This window comes from Ovis aries, chromosome 15 (genome assembly GCF_016772045.2).
Source record: "Ovis aries strain OAR_USU_Benz2616 breed Rambouillet chromosome 15, ARS-UI_Ramb_v3.0, whole genome shotgun sequence".
In the NCBI taxonomy this organism is placed as follows: Eukaryota; Metazoa; Chordata; class Mammalia; order Artiodactyla; family Bovidae; genus Ovis; species Ovis aries.
Window position 1 is genome coordinate 50694069 of NC_056068.1, and position 21611 is coordinate 50715679.

The following is a 21611-nucleotide window of genomic DNA, read 5'->3' on the forward strand; positions in this document are numbered from 1 at the left end:
GTGAGGAATCCAAGGTGGCATAGGTCACGGCCTGCACATTGAACTGTCAGCTCACGAGGAAAGAAAAGACATATGAGCAGATCAGAGTTCAAATAACCATATAAAAGGCTAAGATTTAGAGAACATTCAAAGGAGCAGCAGAGGACAGGTTGCAGAGACAGCTCTGTGGAGGATCGGGCTACAGCAAGGGAGCATGACAGAGGAGAATAGGTTCAGAGGTGGAGAGGCAGGGGAGGGCAACTTCACACTTCACCTGGGTAGTAATGCTCTGCTGCTTTTGACATTTTTCTCATGCTACTGATATGAGAAACCTTGCTGGGGCATCAATGACACCTCCACCCTAGGCTACCACACACCCACGTCAGTCTGCTGAGCATACTTCTTCCCTCTGCTGAACCTCCCCTCAGGTCAATGTTCTGACCCTCGAACAGTCAGCAAGGCTGTCTCTCCTGGCATCATTGCAAACTCTAAAGCAGCCTCAGCTTAGCTGTCCTATTGCCGGAAAGTGAGGGGAATCTCAGGCTCTGTGCGTAAGCCAGGATAATGGGTGGGCAGCAGAGTCAATCTGGACAAGCAAAGCTCAAACATAAAATATTCATCTCTGTCTGCAGTCAAATCAACCTGCCCTCTTCTCAATTCCACTTTCGAAAAACTACTCACCAGAGGCAATTCAGACTATCTTGCCCAGGTACCTTCCAACAGATGTGACCAAGCCCTGGTAAATGTGCACATTGGCTCCTTCCTCTGGAGATGTCCAAGCAGTCATCCACACAATACCCCAGCACGGCAATGATGACCACTCCATTTTACAAGCACAGACATCAAGGCACAGGGGAGGTCCCCTCTTTGTCCTGGATCACTGAGTAAGTCGAGGGGCCAGTGCTAGAGAGAGGACTATATTCCACATACAGGAGGGGGAGAAAAAATAGTATTCAGGGTAGCGTGGAGGGACTTGTGAGGCTAAGGGAGCCAGTAAAGCCGGTTTCTAGTCCTGGGGCAGGGCTGGGGCAGGCTAAGTCCACAGGAAGCAGAGGAAGAACAAATCCACTTTCCACACAGTTGCCTTAATTATCTTATGGAAACCTGCTTCATTGTCCACTCATCTGAGACTCCACAGGTTGAGGCACTTTTGGCAGAACACCAGTTAAAAGGTTTTCCTACCCCTCTCCTCAGTTATGAAATCAGGCCTCTATTTTATTCCCTAAGACCTGAAGTGACATAAATTACAGAGCCAGAGGGGGCTGTGAAGGGGATCTGCCCCAAGCCTTTGGGTTATCCATGAGTTCCCAGAGGATGAGCGACTTGCAGGCTCTCACCTGAGTTGCTGGCAGAACTGGCACGGAGAACGGCTGCTGGAAGCCGCAAGGAGGAGAGCCCGCAGAACAGCACAGTAATCCACACTTACCTTCTAAAGAATGGATTCCCTGATCCTTGGCGGTCTTGTATACACTGCTAAAATCATCCCCGAGGTTTGGGTCAGCACCAGCTGCAAGCAGGACCTGCACCACACTGGAAGAAATCAGACAGACTTAAGTGTCACAAACAGGAAAGGTCCAGGAAGTAAAGACTCTAATTCTGAGGCATGTTTAGGGATTGGCTCTGCCTCTGTTCACCTGAGTGGTACAGTGGAAAGAACATGAACTTTACAAGTATCGAACACAAGGGTAGGAAAGTTGGCTCTGATATGTTACTGGCTGAGAGGCTCTGGACAAGTTATCTAACACCTCCCTAAGGCTCAGGATCCACAACTATAAAATATGAAGTGTTTATTCAACAACTATTTATCAAATGCTTACTATGTCCAAGTCACTGTTCTAGGTGCTAGGGTCCATGACCTCAGGGAGCTTATAGCCTCTTCAGGGAAGGACAACAATTTACCATAAAATTCTAGCAAAGTGTGATGGAGGCTATGATGGGAAAAGTACTATGCATGGTGGGAAACCAAGGGAGGGGATCAAGAAAGGCATCCCGGGGAATGTGATATTAAAGACCTGAAAGGCTGAATAACCAGTTCCAGGTTGGTGAAGTGGGAGGACCCAATGCATTCACAAATCTTGGGAGGCAAAAAAGCACGAAGTTTCATCTGAAGAAAGTGGACCTGGAGCAGAGGGTGTAAGGGGAAGAAAAGTGGGAGATGAGCTAAGCCACTGAAGGGCTTAAAGGGGAAGTGACATGGCAACACAAGCTTTTCCTCCCCACTTGTACGTGTATACACACACAGTACAAACCATACTGAAATATTAAACTGAAAAATGAAAGCCTTCTCTTATAGCCACCTCCTCAATCTAAATTCCAGGAGTAATTACTATTTATAGTTTGGTGTGTTCTCTTCTAAATCTTTGCTATTAGAAGAATCACTCCTATAGCCAAGTGAGAATGGACTGAGGGGAGAAGGAGAGAGGCAGGAGGCTCCACAGTGAGATTAGATTAGGTGAATTTATAGAGCACCAACCACAGTGCTTGATCCAGGAAGTGCTCTTTATATGTTAGTTTCCCTTGTCTTATGTGATGTTCCCGCTAATACTTCTCCCCACTTTTTCTTCTAAGAAAAAAGGTTCACGTTCACTATAAGAAATTTAGAAAATACAGCTAATCAAAAATAAAAAACTGTTTTAGAATATATAACATCTTTCCAGGTTTTCCAACGTATGCACATTTTTATTTACAAAAAAATGGGGTCATATAAAAGTTCTCCCTAAACATATACATATCTCTTCCATGTATTATATAATTGTCTATGACATTGTTTTTAATGACTGCACAGTATTCTACCATAAGGCTTGTCTATACTTCATTTAGCCAATCTCCAACTATAAAATAATTATTTTGTAATATTTCTTTAACAATTTCCTTTGAATAAATTCCTAAGAAGTGAATTTCTAGATAAAACCTATAAACATTTTGAAGCTTTTTGATAAATGTTACTAAATTGCCTTTCAGAAAGAATGTGATTTTTATTTCTACTATCAAAAGAAGAAGGATGAGAGTAACTATTGTGCCTTCCTTTCATCAAAATGTGAGTGAGTGACTGAAGGTCACTCAGTTGTGTCTGATTCTTTGCAATAGTCCATGAAATTCTCCAGGCCAGAATGTGGGTAGCTTTTCCCTTCTCCAAGGGATCTTTCCAACCCAGGAATTGAACCCAGGTCTCCCGCATTGCAGGTGGATTCTTTACCAACTGAAGCCACAAGGGGAGCCCAAGACTATTGGAGTGGGTAGCCTATCCCTTCTCTAGCAGATCTTCCCAACCCAGGAATCAAACCAGGGTAGCCTGCAATGCAGCCGAATTCTTTACCAACTGTGTTATGAGGGGAGCCCTTTCATCAAATAGGGCATTTTTTTTCTTTTTCATAGTGTGTTAATCTGGACACAGAAAATGTGTTAAGACAGAAAATGGAATCACATCACTGTTTCAATTTGCATTTCTTTGATTACTAGTGAAGCTGGACTTTAAAAAAAATTATTCTAGGGAATCGCCTGGTGATCTAGTGGTTAGGATTTGGTGCTTTCACTACCAGGGTCTGGGTTCAATCCCTGGTCAGAGAACTAAGATCCTACAAGTCATGTGGTGACATGTCGCCAAATACAAATAAATAAAATTTAAAAATTACTCTAATTATTGTAACTATTAAAAAGCCTAACTGTAATTTTAGATTCTCTCTGTTGTTAAATTTTTCAGTATCTGTAGTCAGTAGTGTTGTTGGTTTTCCCTGTATTAACTGGTTTGAATTTCATAACCTTCAACAGGCACAGGACCTGGCCCAATTATCTGCTGAATGGATGAATGAATTTCAGTAACTCCCACGTACACACATATACACACGCACAGTCCTCACAGATAAGTAGCATGGTCAAGTGAGTCTCCTGACTCTAATACCCCTCACCTAAAAAGATTTTAAGAATTACCTTTTATAGGTAATTTATCCAGGCTATGAATTATGATCCTCAAGAGAAATGAGAAGGGTCTCTAAGCATCTAAAATCCACATCTCAAAGTCAGATATGTAATTCACAGCAGACACTGTCAGGTTTTTAGCTGGAGACTATTTGCTTATCAGTTCAGTTCAGTCGCTCAGTCGTGTCCAACTCTCTGCGACCCCATGGACTGCAGCACACCAGGCTTCCCTGTCCATCACCAACTCCCAGAGCTTACTCAAACTACAGTTCATCAAGTCGGTGATGCCATCCAACCATCTCATCCTCTGTTGTCCCCTTCTCCTCCTGCCTTCAACCTTTCCTAGCATCAGGGTCTTTTTAATTGAGTCAGTTCTTCCCATCAGGTGGCCAAAGTATTGGAGTTTCAGCTTTAACATCAGTCCTTCCAATGAATATTCAGGACTGATTTCCTTTAGAATGGAATGGTTGGATCTCCTTGCAGTCCAAGGGACTCTCAAGAGTCTTCTCCAACACCACAGTTCAAAAGCGTCAATTCTTCGGCACTCAGCTTTCTTTATAGTCCAACTCTCACATCCATATATGACTACTGGGAAAACCACAGCTTTGACTAGACAGACCTTTGTTGGTAAAGTAATATCTCTACTTTTTTTTTTTTTTTAATTTTTAAATTCACTACTCTTTCTTGAATTTCTTGTTCCTAATTATTGGTTTTGCCATACATTGACATGAATCCACCATGGGTGTACATGCATTCCCAAACATGAACCCCCTCCCACCTCCCTCCCCATAACATCTCTCTGGGTCATCACCGTGCACCAGCCCCAAGCATGCTATATCTTGCGTCGGACACAGACTGGCGATTTGATTCTTACATGATAGTATACATGTTACAATGCCATTCTCCCAAATCATCCCACCCTCTCCCTCTCCCTCTGAGTCCAAAAGTCCGTTATACACCTCTGTGTCTTTTTTGCTGTCTTGCATACAGGGTCGTCACTGTCATCTTTCTAAACTCCATATATATGTGTTAGTATACTATATTGGTGTTTTTCTTTCTGGCTTACTTCACTCTGTATAATCAGCTCCAGTTTCATCCATCTCATCAGAACTGATTCAAATGAATTCTTTTTAACGGCTGAGTAATACTCCATTGTGTATATGTACCACAGCTTTCTTATCCATTCATGTCTCTACTTTTTAATCTGCTGTCTAGGTTGGTCATAGCTTTTCTTCCAAGGAGCAAGCATCTTTTAATTTTATGGCTGCAGTCACCATCTGCAATGATTTTTGGAGGCCCAGAAAATAATATCTGTCACCGTTTCCATCATTTCCCCATCTATTTGACATGAAGTGACAGGACTGGATGCCATGATCTTAGTTTTCTGAATGTTGAGCTTTAAGCCAACTTTTTCACTCTGCTTTTCACTTTCATCAAGAGGCTCTTTAGTTCTTCGCTTTCTGCCATAAGTGTGGTGTTAGCTGCATATCTGAGGTTATTGATATCTCTCCCAGCGATCTAGATTCCAGCTTGTGATTCATCCAGCTCTGCATTTTCACAGGATGTACTCTGTATATAAGTTAAATAAGCAGGGTGACAATATACAGCCTTGATGTACTCCTTTCCCGATTTGGAACCAGTCTGCTGGTCCATGTCCAGTTCTAACTGTTGCTTCTTGATTTGCATACAGAATTCTCAGGAGGCAGGTGTGGTGGTCTGGTATTCCCATCTCTTTCATTTTCCACAGTTTGTTGTGATCCACACAATTAAAGGCTTTGGTGTAATCAATAAAGCAGAAGTAGATGTTTTTCTGGAACTCTCTTGCTTTTTTGATGATCCAGTGGATATTGGCAATTTGATCTCTGGTTCCTCTGCCTTTTCTAAATCCAGCTTGAATATCTGGAAGTTCTCAGCTCACGTACTGTTGAAGCCTGGCTTGGAGAATTTTGAGCATTACTTTACTAGCGTGTGAGATGAGTGCAATTGTGTGGCATTCTTTGGCATTGCCCTTCTTTGGGACTGGAATGAAAACTGACCTTTTCCAGTTCTGTGGCCACTGCTGAGTTTTCCATATTTGCTGGCATACTGAGTGCAGCACTTTCACAGCATCATCTTTCAGGATTTGAAATAGCTCAACTGGAATTCCATCACCTCTACTAGCTTTGCTCATAGTGATGCTTCCTAAGGTCCATTTGACTTTGCATTCCAGGATGTCTGGCTCTAGGTGAGTGATCACACCATCGTGGTTATCTGGGTCATGAAGATCTTTTTTGTATAGTTCTTCTGTGTATTCTTGCTACCTCTTCTTAATATCTTCTGCTTCTGTTAGGTCCTTACCATTTCTATCTTTTTTTGTAATTTACTTTTATAGTTTACAGATAATTTGGAAAAGACTGTCACTAGTCTTCCTATTTCCCAGAAGATGAAAAGTTAAGAAGGTTCAAAAAGGCTGTTAGAGATGGGCAAACTAACTGCAGGCAGTGAGAAAAATATCTCATGGCAAAGGATGCAGTATGGTACAGTGATTATAATGCTGGCTTTAAAATCTGAGGCCATGGTACAGATGGGCTTCTCTGGGGAAGATGGACAAGAATCTGCTTGCCAATGCAGGGGACACTGGTTCGATCCCTGGTCTCAGAAGATTCCACATGCCTCGGAGCAACTGAAGCCTGTGGGCCACCACTACGAGCCCACTTGCTGAAATTACTGAGACCAAATGCTGCAGCTACTGAAGCCTGCGCATCTAGAGCCTCTGCTCCACAATAAGAGAAACCACTGCAAAGAGAAACCTGGGCATTGCAATGCAACGCAATGAAGAGCAGCCCCTGCTCATCGCAACTAGAGAAAGCCCACGCAGAGCAACAAAGACCCAGTGCAACAAAAAATAAATCAATAAATAAATTAAAAAAATCTGAGTCAATATGAACATCAACATGAATAATGACATTAACAGACTATCACCCATTGTACATTAAGATTCCAAGAGTCCATACAGTCAATGGGGAGGAAGGGAAAGCTCTTTTTTTTTTTTTTTTTTTACTGTAGAATGACAACTAATAAATGTAGAACAAATGGTGAAATTAGAAAATCACTCTGTATCATAATTATCAGATATTAAGAATATCTAGCTCATATGACTCCGTTAGTGTATAAAATGTGCTTTAATAGTGTATGACACATAATAAGTGCTCAACAGACATTAGTTATTATGACTGTGTACCTGACCCTATGGTTGGGCTGTAGGAAAGTCAAGAGACTTATGAACTGACACACAAATAGGGAAGATGGTGTGACATTTTATAACAAGTACAGGGAAGCACTATAATCTACTAACTATGTTCTTGGACAAATTATTATACCTCTGAAACTCTATATCTTTACTAGAATAATAGGGATTATGATGCCTCCCCCTTGTAAGTTATGAGATAAAAACTCTACAGTGCCTGGCACATCAAAGGAGATTCACAAATATGAGCTCTCTTCTCTGTGTCCATATAATCTTAGTGATAATTACATAGGCTGAAGTGGGCTCCAAATCTATACCCAGCACTCGTGCTGCCATAGCGCTGTGTTAAGAAGGCAGCTCTTCTGTATTCTACACAAGTTGGCTTGTTTTAAAATTTAAGTGAGGAGGGTTTGTCGATCTAAACTCAAAGGGACATAATTTGGTTAATGCTCAGCTGCTGTGTCCAATCACCATTCAATCACAACCCCTCCCAGGGCAGGCTGTCCCTCTAGGCATTTAGTGTCACTAACTGTGCTACCTGGGCCTCTCCAGGTTCCTGAGTATTGATTCCATCTGTCCAATTTGCAGGCTGCAAGACGTGTCCAAGCAACCAAGTATGCTACCCTTGGCCCCAGGGGGCAGACAGTGGTCTGGCAGGATGGAGAGAGGAAAGTGATGAGGCTAGGCCCTGGGGCTGCTAACCCAATCAAAAGGAATGGGCAATTCACTTCACAAACTTGGAGGACAAGGAGGGTAAGCATCCAAGCGAGTGACTCATTCTGCAACCTTGGAGAAGATTCCTTTCACTTTTCATAAATGCAAAAGGCAGCAGCCCCACAGTGGAGTAGAGCTAGGACTAAAAGAACCATGGCTGTTCTGTGGTCCAGAGTGGCACCAAACAACTTATCACACAGCAGTAAGGTTTTTGTCCAAGAGCAATCTCATACAAAAAAAGCATTTGACCCAGAGTTCCATGGGGATCAGGTCTTTTTTGGAGAAGTCAGTCCAGATCAGCCTAAAGGACTACGTGACTATAGTTAGCTTTGAAGACAAAAAGAACTTTGTGGACCTGTGGGATGCATCAGGGCAGAAATAGAGTAGGAGGCTAGCTGGGTAAGTGAAACCTAGGGCAAGGCTGGGGAGAACAGGTTTAGCAGTAGGTCAGGCCCAGGGAGTGCCAAGAAGTTCATAGTCAAAACAGAGCCAAGGGCCAGAGACCAGGCAGCAGAGATGTGAGGCAGAGAGCCAAAAGCCAGGTCATATGTTAAGGACTAGAGACAGAGGGAAACAGCAGACACAAAACAAGTCAACAATCAGAAACCAAGAAACACACTGGTATAAGGCCAAGGGAAGGCAAAAGAAGCAGACACCAGGAGCAGCAATGAACAGAAATGAAGAGATTTCTGTCTCTGACATTTTTGTTTTTGCTAAAGCCGAAACAAATCCCCCAATTCAGAAATGTATCTGGGAGAAGGTGACATATAAGAGATGATGAGTTGGCCCCCCTGGCTGACAAGGGGATTACCGGATCTGATGGTACAAAGGAAGGCAGGCACTGCTATTCAAGGTGATCCACCAAAGGATAACTGCAGCCGACTCTGTTCTGATGCTGGCATGATGGCTGTCACTCATGAGGTTTGGGTTTAGGTATCACTACCTTAAATGTCAATAGCTGGTGCCAAATGGGTGGTACCTAGTATGGGCTAGGTCTTCATGGTTTTAATAGCTGGATTAAAGGGGGCAGGGTACACCATTCCACTCACTCATGTTTTTCTGTAACACACTCAAAGAACTATGCTGACTACTCCACAGGTTCTCACTGGGCAAAGGCTTACAAACATCAGCAATTCTCCCAGCTAGCTCAGAACTTGGCCTCTGGTAGTCTGTGGAAAGACATGCCTACCAAAGTCAGTATCAACTTCAAAGGCTAGAGATAATCTCTAGACACCCTACTTCCAATACTAACCTGGAAAGTCAGAGAATGTCTGCAGCCCAAGAGAATGGCGGTTTAGAATTGGCCTTTAGCGACTTGGCTCTGGTAGCAGTACATGCCTTCCTGTGTGTCTATCACAATCTATTCTGGTCTTCTCTCTCTGCCCAAGTGAGCTGACTTACCAAAAAGACTGAGCTGTGTGAATACTGAAGGTGAAGGTTGTGAGGGATAGTATCCAGCTGACAGGCTGGCAGAGGAAGAGCAACAGGACTGAGCTAGCTAGGCTGGGGCGCTGGCGGGCACTGCAGGCCTGGAAATCTGACTAGTCAGAAATGGTCGGGTATTGAAGATTGGCCTCAGGTAGGGAGGAAAACGCAGGTCCAGAACCCAAGACCTGGGTAAGAGTTATACAAGTGAGTAGGAGTAGTGAGCTCTGAGTCTAGGCTGAGAGCTGTTTTCTTTCTACTTTCTTTTACTGCCTGCTGGTGTAAATATTCAATTTCTCAAGGGTACAATGGAGCAAAGTAGGAAGAAGACAGCAGTCTAATAATAAGAGCTAACATTTGTATATACTTCCTACCCACCAGGCACTATTTTAAATATTAATACTTTACATATAGTAACATTTAATCCTCACAACAATCCTATGAGGGAAGTTAAACAGAAACCAAGGGGTAAGTAACCTGTCCAACGTCACTCAAGTTGTAAGGAGCACAGGTGGGATTTAAACCAGGGCAGTCTGGCTACCAAGTTCATGTTCTTATCATTCAGCTATATGGCCTCTCACTTCCCTTTATGGACCCCCAGGTAGCTAACAGTCTGGAGGACTTGCCTCAATTCAAGTTTTAGCAACAAGGCAAGGATCAGGAAGTCCCACAGAAAAACGAGGCAAAAACACCCAGAGGAGGAAACAAACAAACAAGATGATTAAGCATATGAAGAAATTCTCAAGCTCATTTGTGATTAGAGAAATGAAAAATTTTTTAAATGAGACATCACTTTATTGGGAATTTGGGGTTGATATGCATAAACTGCTGTATTTAAAACAGATAACCAACAAGGACTTGCTGTTAAAAAAAAATTTAAAAATGAGATAGCACTTTAAATTCAACATGAGAAAGCTGAAAAATACTCAGTGTTGGTGGAGGCATGAGGATCTTGGATTCCTCAGGCACTTCTTGGGGACAGACTGATGCAGCCATTACAGATATCATCTTGTACCTAACCCAATAACCCAGCACTTTGCTCCTGAGTATACGTATCTCAGAGGAATTCTTACACAGGTCCAAACGTGGGAGATGTCCCCACACCTTTTGCGGCAGTAGGGAGTTGCAGGCACTCCATCACTGAGGACACGAGTGAGTTAGATGTGGCCTATAAAACACGATACAGCAGTTGGAAGCAGCAGGCTGGACACAAGAATGATGATTTTTAAAAAAGAGTTGAGGGGTTTCCCTGGTGGCTCAGTGGTAGGTAAAAAGAATCTGTTTGCCAGTGCAGAAGACATGGGTTTGATCCCTGATCCGGGACGACCCCACACGACACGGAGCAAGTAAAGCCCGTGCACCACAACTACTGAGCCTGTGCTCTGGAGGCTGTGAGCCGAAACCACTGAAACCTGGGTGCCTTAGAGCCTGTGTTCTACAAGAAAAGAAGTCACTGCAAGGAGCAGCTAGGGCACCACAACTAGAGAAAGGCCTGTGCAGCAATGAACACCCAGCACAGCCAAAAATAAATAAAATTACTCAAAAAATTTAAAAGGGTCGGGTCTCCTGCCCTCATTTCTTTTCTAAAAGTTTATTCCTTCAGGGAGTCTCTCAACTGCAGAACTTCTAATTCCTATGTTGATCTAGTGATCTTGGGGGCTGAAAATTTAAGGGCCCAGTGAAAACAATGAACTCCCTGAAGTACACCAAAGAGCATCAAATATATCCCTCCTTCTGGGAGTGCCCCCGCCACCCCACTTCCCCTTCAACTGATTAGTGCTCACTCACCTTCAGGGCTCCTCAGTGACATAGTCATCAACTCAACTGAGGCCTCTCTGACTCTCAGCCCGGGTGCACGCCCTTCCTGCTTGCACAGAACCCAATTCTCACTCAAGTGGAAGGTGCTGCCCACCATATCATATTGTGACTGCTTGTCTATTTGTATTTACCTTTCCCAGTAGATCACAGGGCAAGGACCACGTCTCAACCTTCTTTCCTAGCTTCTTGCCCAATGCCTAGATCACAATAAGTGGTCAACAGATGCTTTCTGAATGACTGTATGAATAAACGAAATAATTCATTTGGTGAGAAACAAGGGAGAAAGGTGGAAGGCAACTGTCTTAGCCCTTCCCAGCCTTCTCCCACCTGAGGGTCTAAACTGGGTTGCAGTTAGCTTAGCTGTGGAAAACATCCCCATCTTCCCCTCCTGAGTATCAGACCCTTCCCAACTTACACCAGGCAGTTCCCAAACAAAGATGAGGAAATGAACCGGAGGGTGGTCTCTAAGTTGCAACTCCTGAGACTCACAGAAGTCCCTTTGGAGCAAGAGCCCCCACGAGGCATGTTTTAATTCACTGATTAGGCTGTAATTAGATTAGAGGTGGACGCACCCTTAGGAAGTTGGCTCGTATGGACCTTGATGAGCTCCCATTTTCAAGACTGTGGGGCGTCACAAAGCTCGAAAGGGCAGTTGCATCGATTGGCTTTCTGCTCTCAGTGGCCGGAGGGGCTTTGGGTCATCACAATGTTTTGGAAAGACGGAGGAAACCTGTGGTGTGAGCTGAGGCCTAGGCTGGGCCAGGCACGTGTCAAGAGACGGCTGGCGAGCAGCTGGAGCTGGTGAAGCAAGAAGGGCAGTGATCCCAGCTCCAGGTCGTCCCCACACAATGTGGAGCTTCTGGAGAGGCTCCTCTGACTCCCCCTCCCCTTTACCCCCCACATGCAAGCACAGGGTCACCGTGTCCCAAGGAGAAGACAAAGAGTTGACCTATTCTCAACTCAGCGCACACCTCGGTGAGGGGAGGAAGCAAAGAGGTCACAGTTCAGGAGGTTTGCTGGAAGTCAAATGAGCTGTGGCTCATTCAGTCTACCAGCCAGTCTATGGGAGGTCAGGAAAGCAGGGTGGCCAGCCAAAGGCACATGTTGAATCTAGAGATCCTGTGGTGGGGGGGCATGAACTTGGGGTGGGGGCAGGTAGTGGGGAAATAGGAGGGCAGTTTTCTTTTCTTCTTTTTTTGGAGGATGGGGTGCAGTTTTCTTTTTAAAGCCAGCTTCCTTGGGAAACAAACTAAAGATTAGGTAGGAAGCAAGGTACCTGTGTAGAAAACGTGTCCCAGTTTTCTTGAATGAGGATATTTTATTTACTTCCCTCAAAAGGCAAAGATCAATAATCATAATAAAGCAGCCATAGAGGGTGGAGCACTTTACATTTACTTTTACATTTACTACTCCAGATCATTATAACCACTTGCAGTGAGGTACCAGTCAATTTTATAAATGAATAAACTGAGGCTCAGCAAGATAACATGAGCTGTCCAAGTGTACATGTTAAATAAACACAGGAACCAAGATTCAAATTCATTACTATTTGGTGCACATTCCCCTAAACCACACTGGTTCTCACCCACCTGACCATCCATTAGTCCGTCCTGACATCCCATAGTTGCTGGGCCCTCACTATGCACCAGGGACAGTGATATTTTCAGATAGTCGTAAAGCTAGCTGGGTTAATAAGAGGGAATCTGATTTAGATAGACAAGGGTCAAAAATCAATAGTGGGCTCAGACAAGGTGAGATAATTTGGGCAAAGCTCAAGGAAGGTATGACACGTTAAGTGGGCCACCAAACCAAGATTATCCATTACAGGGTTTCCAGGACAATCGCAATTTCACACTCTTAACCTAGTTCTAAACACAGGTCCATACCTTTCAATCTGTGGTTCATAATACTCAGCTGCCAAACCAATGGGCCAGAGAGGTCAGGCCCTGGTTATTAGGGATTCTTTCCATAGTATGGGCTAGACCAGGCTCTTCGTAGGCAAATCATCCATAAGAGCTTGTTGGGGCTCCTACACTTACTATGCACTAGGCTGTCTTAAGTGCATTTTAATCTTTGCAACCACATGATGCTGAGGCAGGTGCCGTTATTGTTCCTACTTTGCCGATGAGGAAACAGTTGGTAAGAGGTAGAGCTAGGTTTAAAACTCAGGTCCTTTTTCCGGAGCCCTTGTCTCTCACTACTCTGTCACACACATCTAGACTGTGCTCCCTAAAGTAAGGACTGTGCCTGGCCATCTGTTCCTTTACACACAGGGCAGAGTACAGGCCAGTAAATATTTGTTTTATTAGTTCACTTCTGAGGCCTTAACACTGCACTGCTGGTGCACACACTGAGGCTGCAGTCAGCTCCGGGGCTTTACTTGCCAGAACTGCTAAATTGGGTTGCCCTGGGTGTTACCATTGGTTTTGGTTTTAACTGCAGACTGAAACTCATCCCCCTTATTAATTTTTTATCACCACAGATTTAACCATTGCTCTATCACATTGAGTTCTTTTTTCACATTCCCAATTCTTTCACCCAACGTATCAGCTTCATTTAATTTGCCAATTTGTCTGTCATTCATCAGTGGTCTCATTAGAATCAGTGATATGACTAGTGACTAGGACAGAACCCTGTGGTTCATAAGTAGTCTGCTTTCCAGCCTGATAGCCATTCATATATAAACAATGAACCAGATCACTCACCATTCATTAGTTTTGACTAAACTATTTGCTACAATCATATTTTATTCACACAGATTGCATGAGAGACAGCCAAAACCTTGCTGCATCCCAAGCACACTCACCATATTTACTGATATTTACTGTATATCCCCGACCCACCAGCCTGACAGCCCTAATAGGCACAGCTCATGGCACAGAGTGGGTCTGAGGTCTTTAGAGAGGAGGTGCAGGAACACACTGCATCACAGTCCCTAGAAATGGAACACTCCTCCCCAGGCTGCTGAAGGGGATGAGCGCAGGTTGCTCTTTTTGTCCCAACTGATCCTCTCTGTGAAGACATCCCTGAACACAGAACCCCAGGATGGGATACAGCGGTGGAAAAGTGGGTGGGTACCCTGACTGTCAGGTTAGGCAAATGAGCTGGCATCACTTTCCCAGGAGCAGTGCCTGGGTGGCCTGAGGTCAAGGCGTGCGTCTGCCAAACTAGAAACGGGTGCATGCTGGAATTGGAATATCATTACTATGAAACAGGATTATCTTGGGCAATGATTCTAAATGGGATTAGAAATGACTCTTTGTTACTCAGAGATAATCAGCCACAGCAGGAGTGGTGGGAGAGATGTCAAGCAAGGCACACTTTTCTGGGGGCATAGTGCTGGCATTCTGGGCACCTGGCCAGCACCCTCAGCCACCCTTCCTTTCTGGGAAATACTGGGAACTGTTCTTCACCAGGCAGGTGGCCACCTGGGACAACAGCCAGCTTCACGTCAAAGTGCTCTGGTCTGGGGTCCCATGTTCTAGGCACGGCTTCTGAGATGAGAAGAAGTAGAAAAAGAATTTTCAAAATCCTACTGCTTCTGCATCACACAAAAGAGATGCTGGTGAGAGGCAAGTAATAGTGCCACCTCCCTCAAAGATAGGCCTACCTGCAGGAAATTCACTAACTTCATGAGGTCACCCACAGTCAGCCGCAGCAGGGTTAGTCATAATAACAATTAAGACACTACCACTACTGCTACACTACTATTAACTAAAGTAGCAAACTCTTCTCCAGTGCTCATTATGTGGCAGGCATCATTCTAAACACTTTTACATATATTTACAAACTTAAAGTAGCTCGCCTTGTTATCTCCGTATCATGATTGAGGAAACAATCACAGGTAAGTGAAAGAATTTGTCAAGACTAATAGGAGGAAGAGCCTGGATGTGAACTCTAGTCTTTCAGCTCTCGAGCTCACAACTCCACCACATGCTGGATAGTCTCAGCCTGAGACGACCGTGGCCTGTATTGGATAAGACTTATCCTTTACGCTCGCTGGTCTCCAGACCCTGCCAGTGCCTCCTATCAACTCTGGTACATCCCTACTTTCTTACCTTTAGGAGCCTATGCTTACAATGGTCCTTATTCCAAAAAATGCTGTCTTTCTACTCTCCACCTCTACCGATCAAAATCCTGTCCATCTTTCAAGGCCCACCTCATGTGAAAGGGCCTCCTTTCATGATCGGCCCCTCCCCAGCACTCTAGGCTGGTCTTCTCTGGGGTACTGACCATACTCTGCCTCATTCTACAGTTAAAGGGGGCTTGTTTTATCTCTTCTCTGAGGATAAGGAGAGTAGTTTGTTGGTTTTTAAATTTCTCAAAATCATCCAGCACATAGTGGGTCATCAAGAAACCTTGCCTGAGTTGACCTGACACCTGGTCCTGACATGGCTTTGATCCTGAATCTTCCCTACCTGGGCAGTGCAGTCCAGTGGAGAGAAAAAGGGTTTGGGGTTCAGAGGGACCTGGCTTCAAATCCCGGCTCCCCCTTCCACCAATGGACAAGCTTGAGCACCTCCGAACTTCATTTTCTCTATACGTAAAACAGGGATAATAATCCATCCCTTTTAGGGTTGCAGTGAGGATCACAGCCAATACTGGGAAGTATTTGACATGGGCTTGGCACACAGAAGACACCACAACCATCATCATCACTATAGTCAGGAGATCAGATAGCACAAAGCCAGCCTCTCTGGGCCAAAAGAGGCACCGTTGTGCAGCAAGCAGCCAGGCTGAGAACAGGCTGGGGATCTTGGGAAGAGGCTGGAAGCCTCTAAGACAGGCTAGACCTCCACGCTGTCAGGCCTCCTAAGGACCTAAGCTGAAGCATGGGTCCAGGGTGCTCCACCTGCTCTGCCTCTGGCCAGCCAGCAAAGAAGAGCTTCCCAAGGAGGCTGCCCTGGTCCAGCTGCAACAGCAGCATCAGTTCTATGCTCAGAGAACACCTGCAGAGTTGTCAGCCACACAGAGAGGCCTGTAAAGCCTCTCTTGAGGGTCAGCAATCTGGCTTGTGCTTCTGGGTTCTTAAAGATAGGGTATAATGTCCCCCTCCCCTTAGTAAGATGGAGGGAAAATAAGCCAATGCTAAAAATAAATGACTGCTATGAGAGGGAATTAAATGGTCTTTGGCCAAGGATGGTGGCATTTTAAAATTAACAAAGCCCAGGTACCACATCCAGGAAGGCCTTGGCAAATGCGTGTTATCCACTCATTAGCTCAGCTCCTCAGGGACCCCAGCCAAGTAGGGAAGGCAGTGCCGGGAAGCGGTCCTTCCGATGCTGATGAAATGCACTCCAGGAGAAAAAGCAGGAGGGAGGGAGACTCTTGTGGGGAATTTCAAACAGTTCTGCTGGAGCTTCCTTCTCTGTATGGTGGACTCACCTTCTCTGAGGCAGGGGCTTTCAAAGCAACCAGCAAGCCCAAGCGGGCTCAAATCTCAATCGCTCCCCATTACCCCACCCTTTCAGGATCCCTGGTTCCTGAAGCACCCCAATGGCCACACTACTCAGGTGGTCCTCCTGGCAGTCCAGGAACAAGGAACCCAAGAATGATATGGGATGAGGCAAGTTCCCAGTCCTGAGCCCTGCTCTTTCTCCTTGCTATGAAGAAGAACCCTATGACACTGTGAGCCTGCCATATACCACTCACAAAGTGAATTGATCACTATTCACTGGTCGTGTGACTCCACAAATCTTTACTCTCTACAATCAGAATATACAGTATTGCAATGTAAGATACCATCAGCAATAAGGATTCAAAACATTCTAGGTAACCGCAAACAGTATGGATTCATTTTTTTCATTTTAACACTACAATCATGAATTCTCAGTACACCAAAGGTCACAATTAACAGTGAAAATATAGAGAAAGATGGTGGCATTTGAAAAACTTTTTACTGTCAGTTTATTGAAGCATCATTTACACATAGAAAAATGCATCCTTTTAAGATGTACAATTTGATGAGTTGTATGGCTACCACTAGAATTAAGAATTAATACTCTAAAGTATTTCTGTCACCAGAAAAGTTCCTTTGTGTCCTTCCCCCCCACTCCTAAATGCTAGCAGCCACTAACTTGAGTTCTGTCCCTATAATATTGCCTCTTCCAGACTGTCATATAAATGGAATTATACAGAAGGTAGCTTTTATTGCCTGGCTTTAACTTAGCATAAGACTTTCAAGATTCGACCATGTTGTTACCTGTACAAGATGTGAGTCCTTTTTTTTTTCAGTGCTGAGAGGTCCACTGTATGGATGTACTATAATTTGTCCTTTCATCAGATGATGGACATTTGGGTGATTTTGAGTTTTTGGTGATTATGAATAAAGCTACTATAAATATTTGCATACAGGTCTCTTGGTAGATATATTTTTTAATTTTTCATGGACAAATACCTAGGAATTGGTATTGCTAGGCTGTATGATAAATGTACGTATTACCTTTATCAGAAATTGCTAAAATATTTTCCAAAGTGGCTATTCCATTACACATTCATATCAGCAGTTATGACAATTGTTCTGCATCACTGTCATCACTTGGTGCTGTCAGTTTTTAAAATTTTGGTCATTGAAATAGGTATTTGGTCAAATGGAATAGCATTTCACTATGATTTTAACCTGCATTTCCCTAAATGCTGAGTATTTTTTACGTACTTATTTCCCATCAGTCTCTTCTGTGGTGAAGTATCTGCTCAAGTCTTTTGCCTATTTTTTAAAAACTGGGCTCTCTTTTTACTACTGATGTGTCCAAGAGTTCTTTATACTTTCTGGATAATTTTGTTATCAGACGTGTTTTGACAGCTTCTTTTTTGAGGAATCAGAAATCATACCATTTTAATTCCAAACCACTATCCCCTGCACATACATGTTGATCAAGAAAACAGAGAAGACAAACTTTCAGTTTACAAGTACCTTAATGCCACTGGACAAAGGGCCAAGCAGTACTCAGTACCTATTAAAACTCACAAGACCGTTTGCACCTCCACGATGAGCACCTGACCACCACTGGGCTTTAAAGAAAGCTACATCTGGAGAAACGGCTGTCCATTAAACAGCTTTTGGCCCCCCAGGCTCAGCACCTCCCAAAGCCCTGTTCTGGTCCGGCAGGCTCCTGGAATGGTCAACAGTCGTCACACTCCATTGCTGGCCATTGTCCACTGGGAAAGGTAGGAGGCTCCCAACCCACCCCTCAGTGAAAGAGCAAACAGTGGGGCCTGTGGCTGCCTGGACATCAAAGTAGAGCAAACAGGCCTGGCAGGCCCTGCCTCTCCGCCTACACATCCTGCAAATGCCATCTGAAGGAGCGTCCCTGAGGGGGTCATGACTTCCAGCTTGTCACCGCGCACATCAAAGTTTGCACCACACACGAACTCGGTGCATGGGTTCGAATCAAGTTGCCCAAGAGCGGATACTCCACCATTGTGTCCAGTTTTAATCCCATGTTTTCCCAAGTAATTAAGCCTTCTTGCTTATGAACTTGTGACTAAGTAAAGCATCACTGAGAAGTTGTAACATCAAAGTGCCTTCCACCGTCTGTCCATGTTTAGTAAAATTGGATTTCTTTCCGTTCTTAAAGAAAAACTAATTGAATTTAGCTGAAGGCTGGGTATATTTGCACAAGCCAGTAGAGGCTGTGCTAAGTTACAGTGGTCATCCTTGGACCCTGTGGCTTAGGCCTTTAGCTGGGCTGGGTCAGAGTGCAACATGGAATGAGGCACCCAGATTTAGGCTAAACAAGTGCCTGTGGCATGAAGCTTATGGAGCACTCACTGTGGAGAAGGGGCCCGCCCCTGCCGACTACTCCTCAAGGCAATACTACACCCAAGCTGTTACTAGGCTGGTGAAAGGACTGTCCTCACAGAATGTTGGTAAATCTTTGGCAGAAGGCCACTGAAGACAATGGCCATCACAATGCTCAAGTCCTTGATGTTAGCAGTCCAAGTAAGCTTCTTAAGGCAAAGGCTGGGATGCTTACTTAGTATCTGAAGGCACTCTAGCCCACCACATCAGCACCTGACACAGTATAGTGTTTTTTTTTTTTAAAGCTGCTGGATGCCTAACATGATAATAAAAAGGTACATCAGAACCAAGTTCCTTTCTTCTGAAGAACCAAAATTCTCTGTATCCTTTTTTGCCTGGTCAGGAAACTTCAAACTAAATTCATACTCTATTCCACAAGTTACCTGACTTACAGAGAGTACAGCCTGGCCCCATTTATGTAAAATTAGACACACACAGATATAGATATATAGTGACTGGTTTCTAGACAGAAGAAATTCAGCTGATGGCTCCTTGCTTCTCTATATTATTTTTACAAAAACAACAAACCTATTTCTGGAAAAGAAAATCTCAAGTTCAACCCTGATAGAATTATCTCTCCTTTTACCAATATGATTTCTGATCTTGATCCAGTCTTAACTCTCCTGTGTACATCTATGTTTGTATTTTAATTTAAGTCACCTCAAACCCTTTTTGGACGTAAAAGGAGGGGATAAATATTTTTTTTGTTCTATAGCACTGTATTTTTTGCTGCTGCTGCTGCTAAGTCACTTCAGTCGTGTCTGACTCTGTGCAATCCCACAGGCGGCAGCCCACCAGGCTCCAACGTCCCTGGGATTCTCCAGGCAAGAACACTGGAGTGGGTTGCCATTTCCTTCTCCAATGCATGAAAGTGAAAAGTGAAAGTGAAGTCGCTCAGTTGTGTCCGACTCTTAGTGACGCCATGGACTACAGCCCACCAGGCTCCTCTGTCCGTGGGATTTTCCAGGCAAGAGTAATAACACTTTCTCCATTCTAAATTAAATAAAATAATAAATACATATATATATGTATATATAAAACTTCACAAGAAGTTATCTCCTTAAGGACAGAGACTATCGTGTTCATATCCCCAAGGACTTAACACATTAAGCAGCCAGGCACTGAAGGCAGTATAGGGTGAAACGCCTGGGCTCTTCTCAGGATATCTCCCTTGAGCTTGTGGGCTGCCAACACTGGAAAGGAGGTACAGGTTCTCTGTTTTCTGCCTTGAATCCCAGGTTGCTGTCCCTCTACTCTTCCTTGATACAAACTCAATTCGAAGGTGGTGGCATTTCAGGCCTGGTCAGTATGATTCCAGACAGGTTTGGTGACTGATAAGATGAGGATCAGCACACTTCTAATATGGAAAAACACTGGCAGATTGTGCTGGGATAGACACAATAATTCTTCAAGACCGCTCCCACACCACCTTAGGAATGTGGCCTATCCACCCTGAGCAGTATATTCCTAGCATACCAGATTCTACTTTTACTTTTTTTCCATTAGCACTTCTTATCTCCTAACTTATATAGCTTACTTGTGCATTCTATTTACTGTTTATTGTTTGTTTCTGCCTCTTTCTACCCAAGGACCACCACTTGTACAGAAATAAGCTCTTTGAGGACAGGGATATTTGTCTATCAAGAACAGTGCCTGGTAAAAAGAAGATATCAAACAATTTTTGTGATATGATAAATAAATCTAACCTGAGAGTATGCTCTTTCCTGTAAAAATCTGTCCTCGCTGGGTACTGGAAGGAAGAGGAGGGCATAAAATAGAAGCTTAAAACACTAATAATTACTCCCAGGAACCAAGTAAATACAAGCCAACACTCTCACTTTGCTCAATGAGCATCACTGATTTGCTAATGGCCCTGGATAAAGACAGAGCAATCAGTTAAACCAACAACTCATTAGATTGAGAGAGAAGTGTCTTCAAAGCACATCTACTAGCTCTCTGCTCACTGACTGGCATTACGCTTAATTATAGTGTTATTTCCTATCCTGTATCAATGCTGAAAACATCACACGTAGAAGGGCTCACACCCACTCCCTTTTCTCCACCCGTGGTTATCTCTTGCAGATAGAGACACTTGCAAGCTGGGAAAACTGGTGGGTGGGAGTGGAGGCAGGGGAAGCAGGTCATCAGTGGTAGAACAAACACGTGCGATTGTGTGTGGCCAGGCCTAGCAGCCGAGAATAACTTCTCACTATTTATAACCTGTAGCACATACATTATCTCATCTGACTCTCACAAGAATACAGTGAGAATCTATCTGCCCTACTGTTAGATTCAGTCCCCTCACGCCCTCTGCTTTGGTAACATCCTGTCCACACTGCTCTGACATCATTGATTACACTATACTCTGCTTCTCTACCTGCCTGTCTTTTCCACATGAGACCATGAGCTCCCAAGGCCTCTGATTCCTCAGTGATTAACACAGAGCCTGGCTCAGAGGAGTTATCTACCAAATGTTTACAGAAATAGTTGCTTTCAGGTGAAGAAACAAGGTGTCCATAGAATTCTGAAATTCAACCAAGAGTCGGAACCAGGACTGGACTCTAGGCTCTGACTTGTAGAGCCAATTTACATCAATTTTTCTTTTAAAGACTATGTGCTTGGCACTGAAGAGGCAAATAAGGAGACAGAGTGCTGAGATCAAGTTCATGACAGAGGAGCAGAGAAGAGAGAACTAGCTCAGTACAGCTAAGTCTCTCAGCCAGTCTGAGGCAG

At 44.1% G+C, this 21611-nt stretch overlaps 1 protein-coding gene across 2 annotated transcripts in view; it reads right to left on the reverse strand.

Moving 5' to 3' along the window:
• Nucleotides 1-21611, reverse strand: part of CLPB (ClpB family mitochondrial disaggregase) — a 139318-nt gene that overhangs the window by 85513 nt on the left and 32194 nt on the right. For both annotated transcript variants that reach the window (XM_004016294.6, XM_004016292.6), the window contains one exon: nt 1406-1509. In XM_004016294.6, the coding sequence (XP_004016343.1) occupies nt 1406-1509 (104 nt within the window). The remainder of the gene's footprint in view (nt 1-1405; nt 1510-21611) is intronic.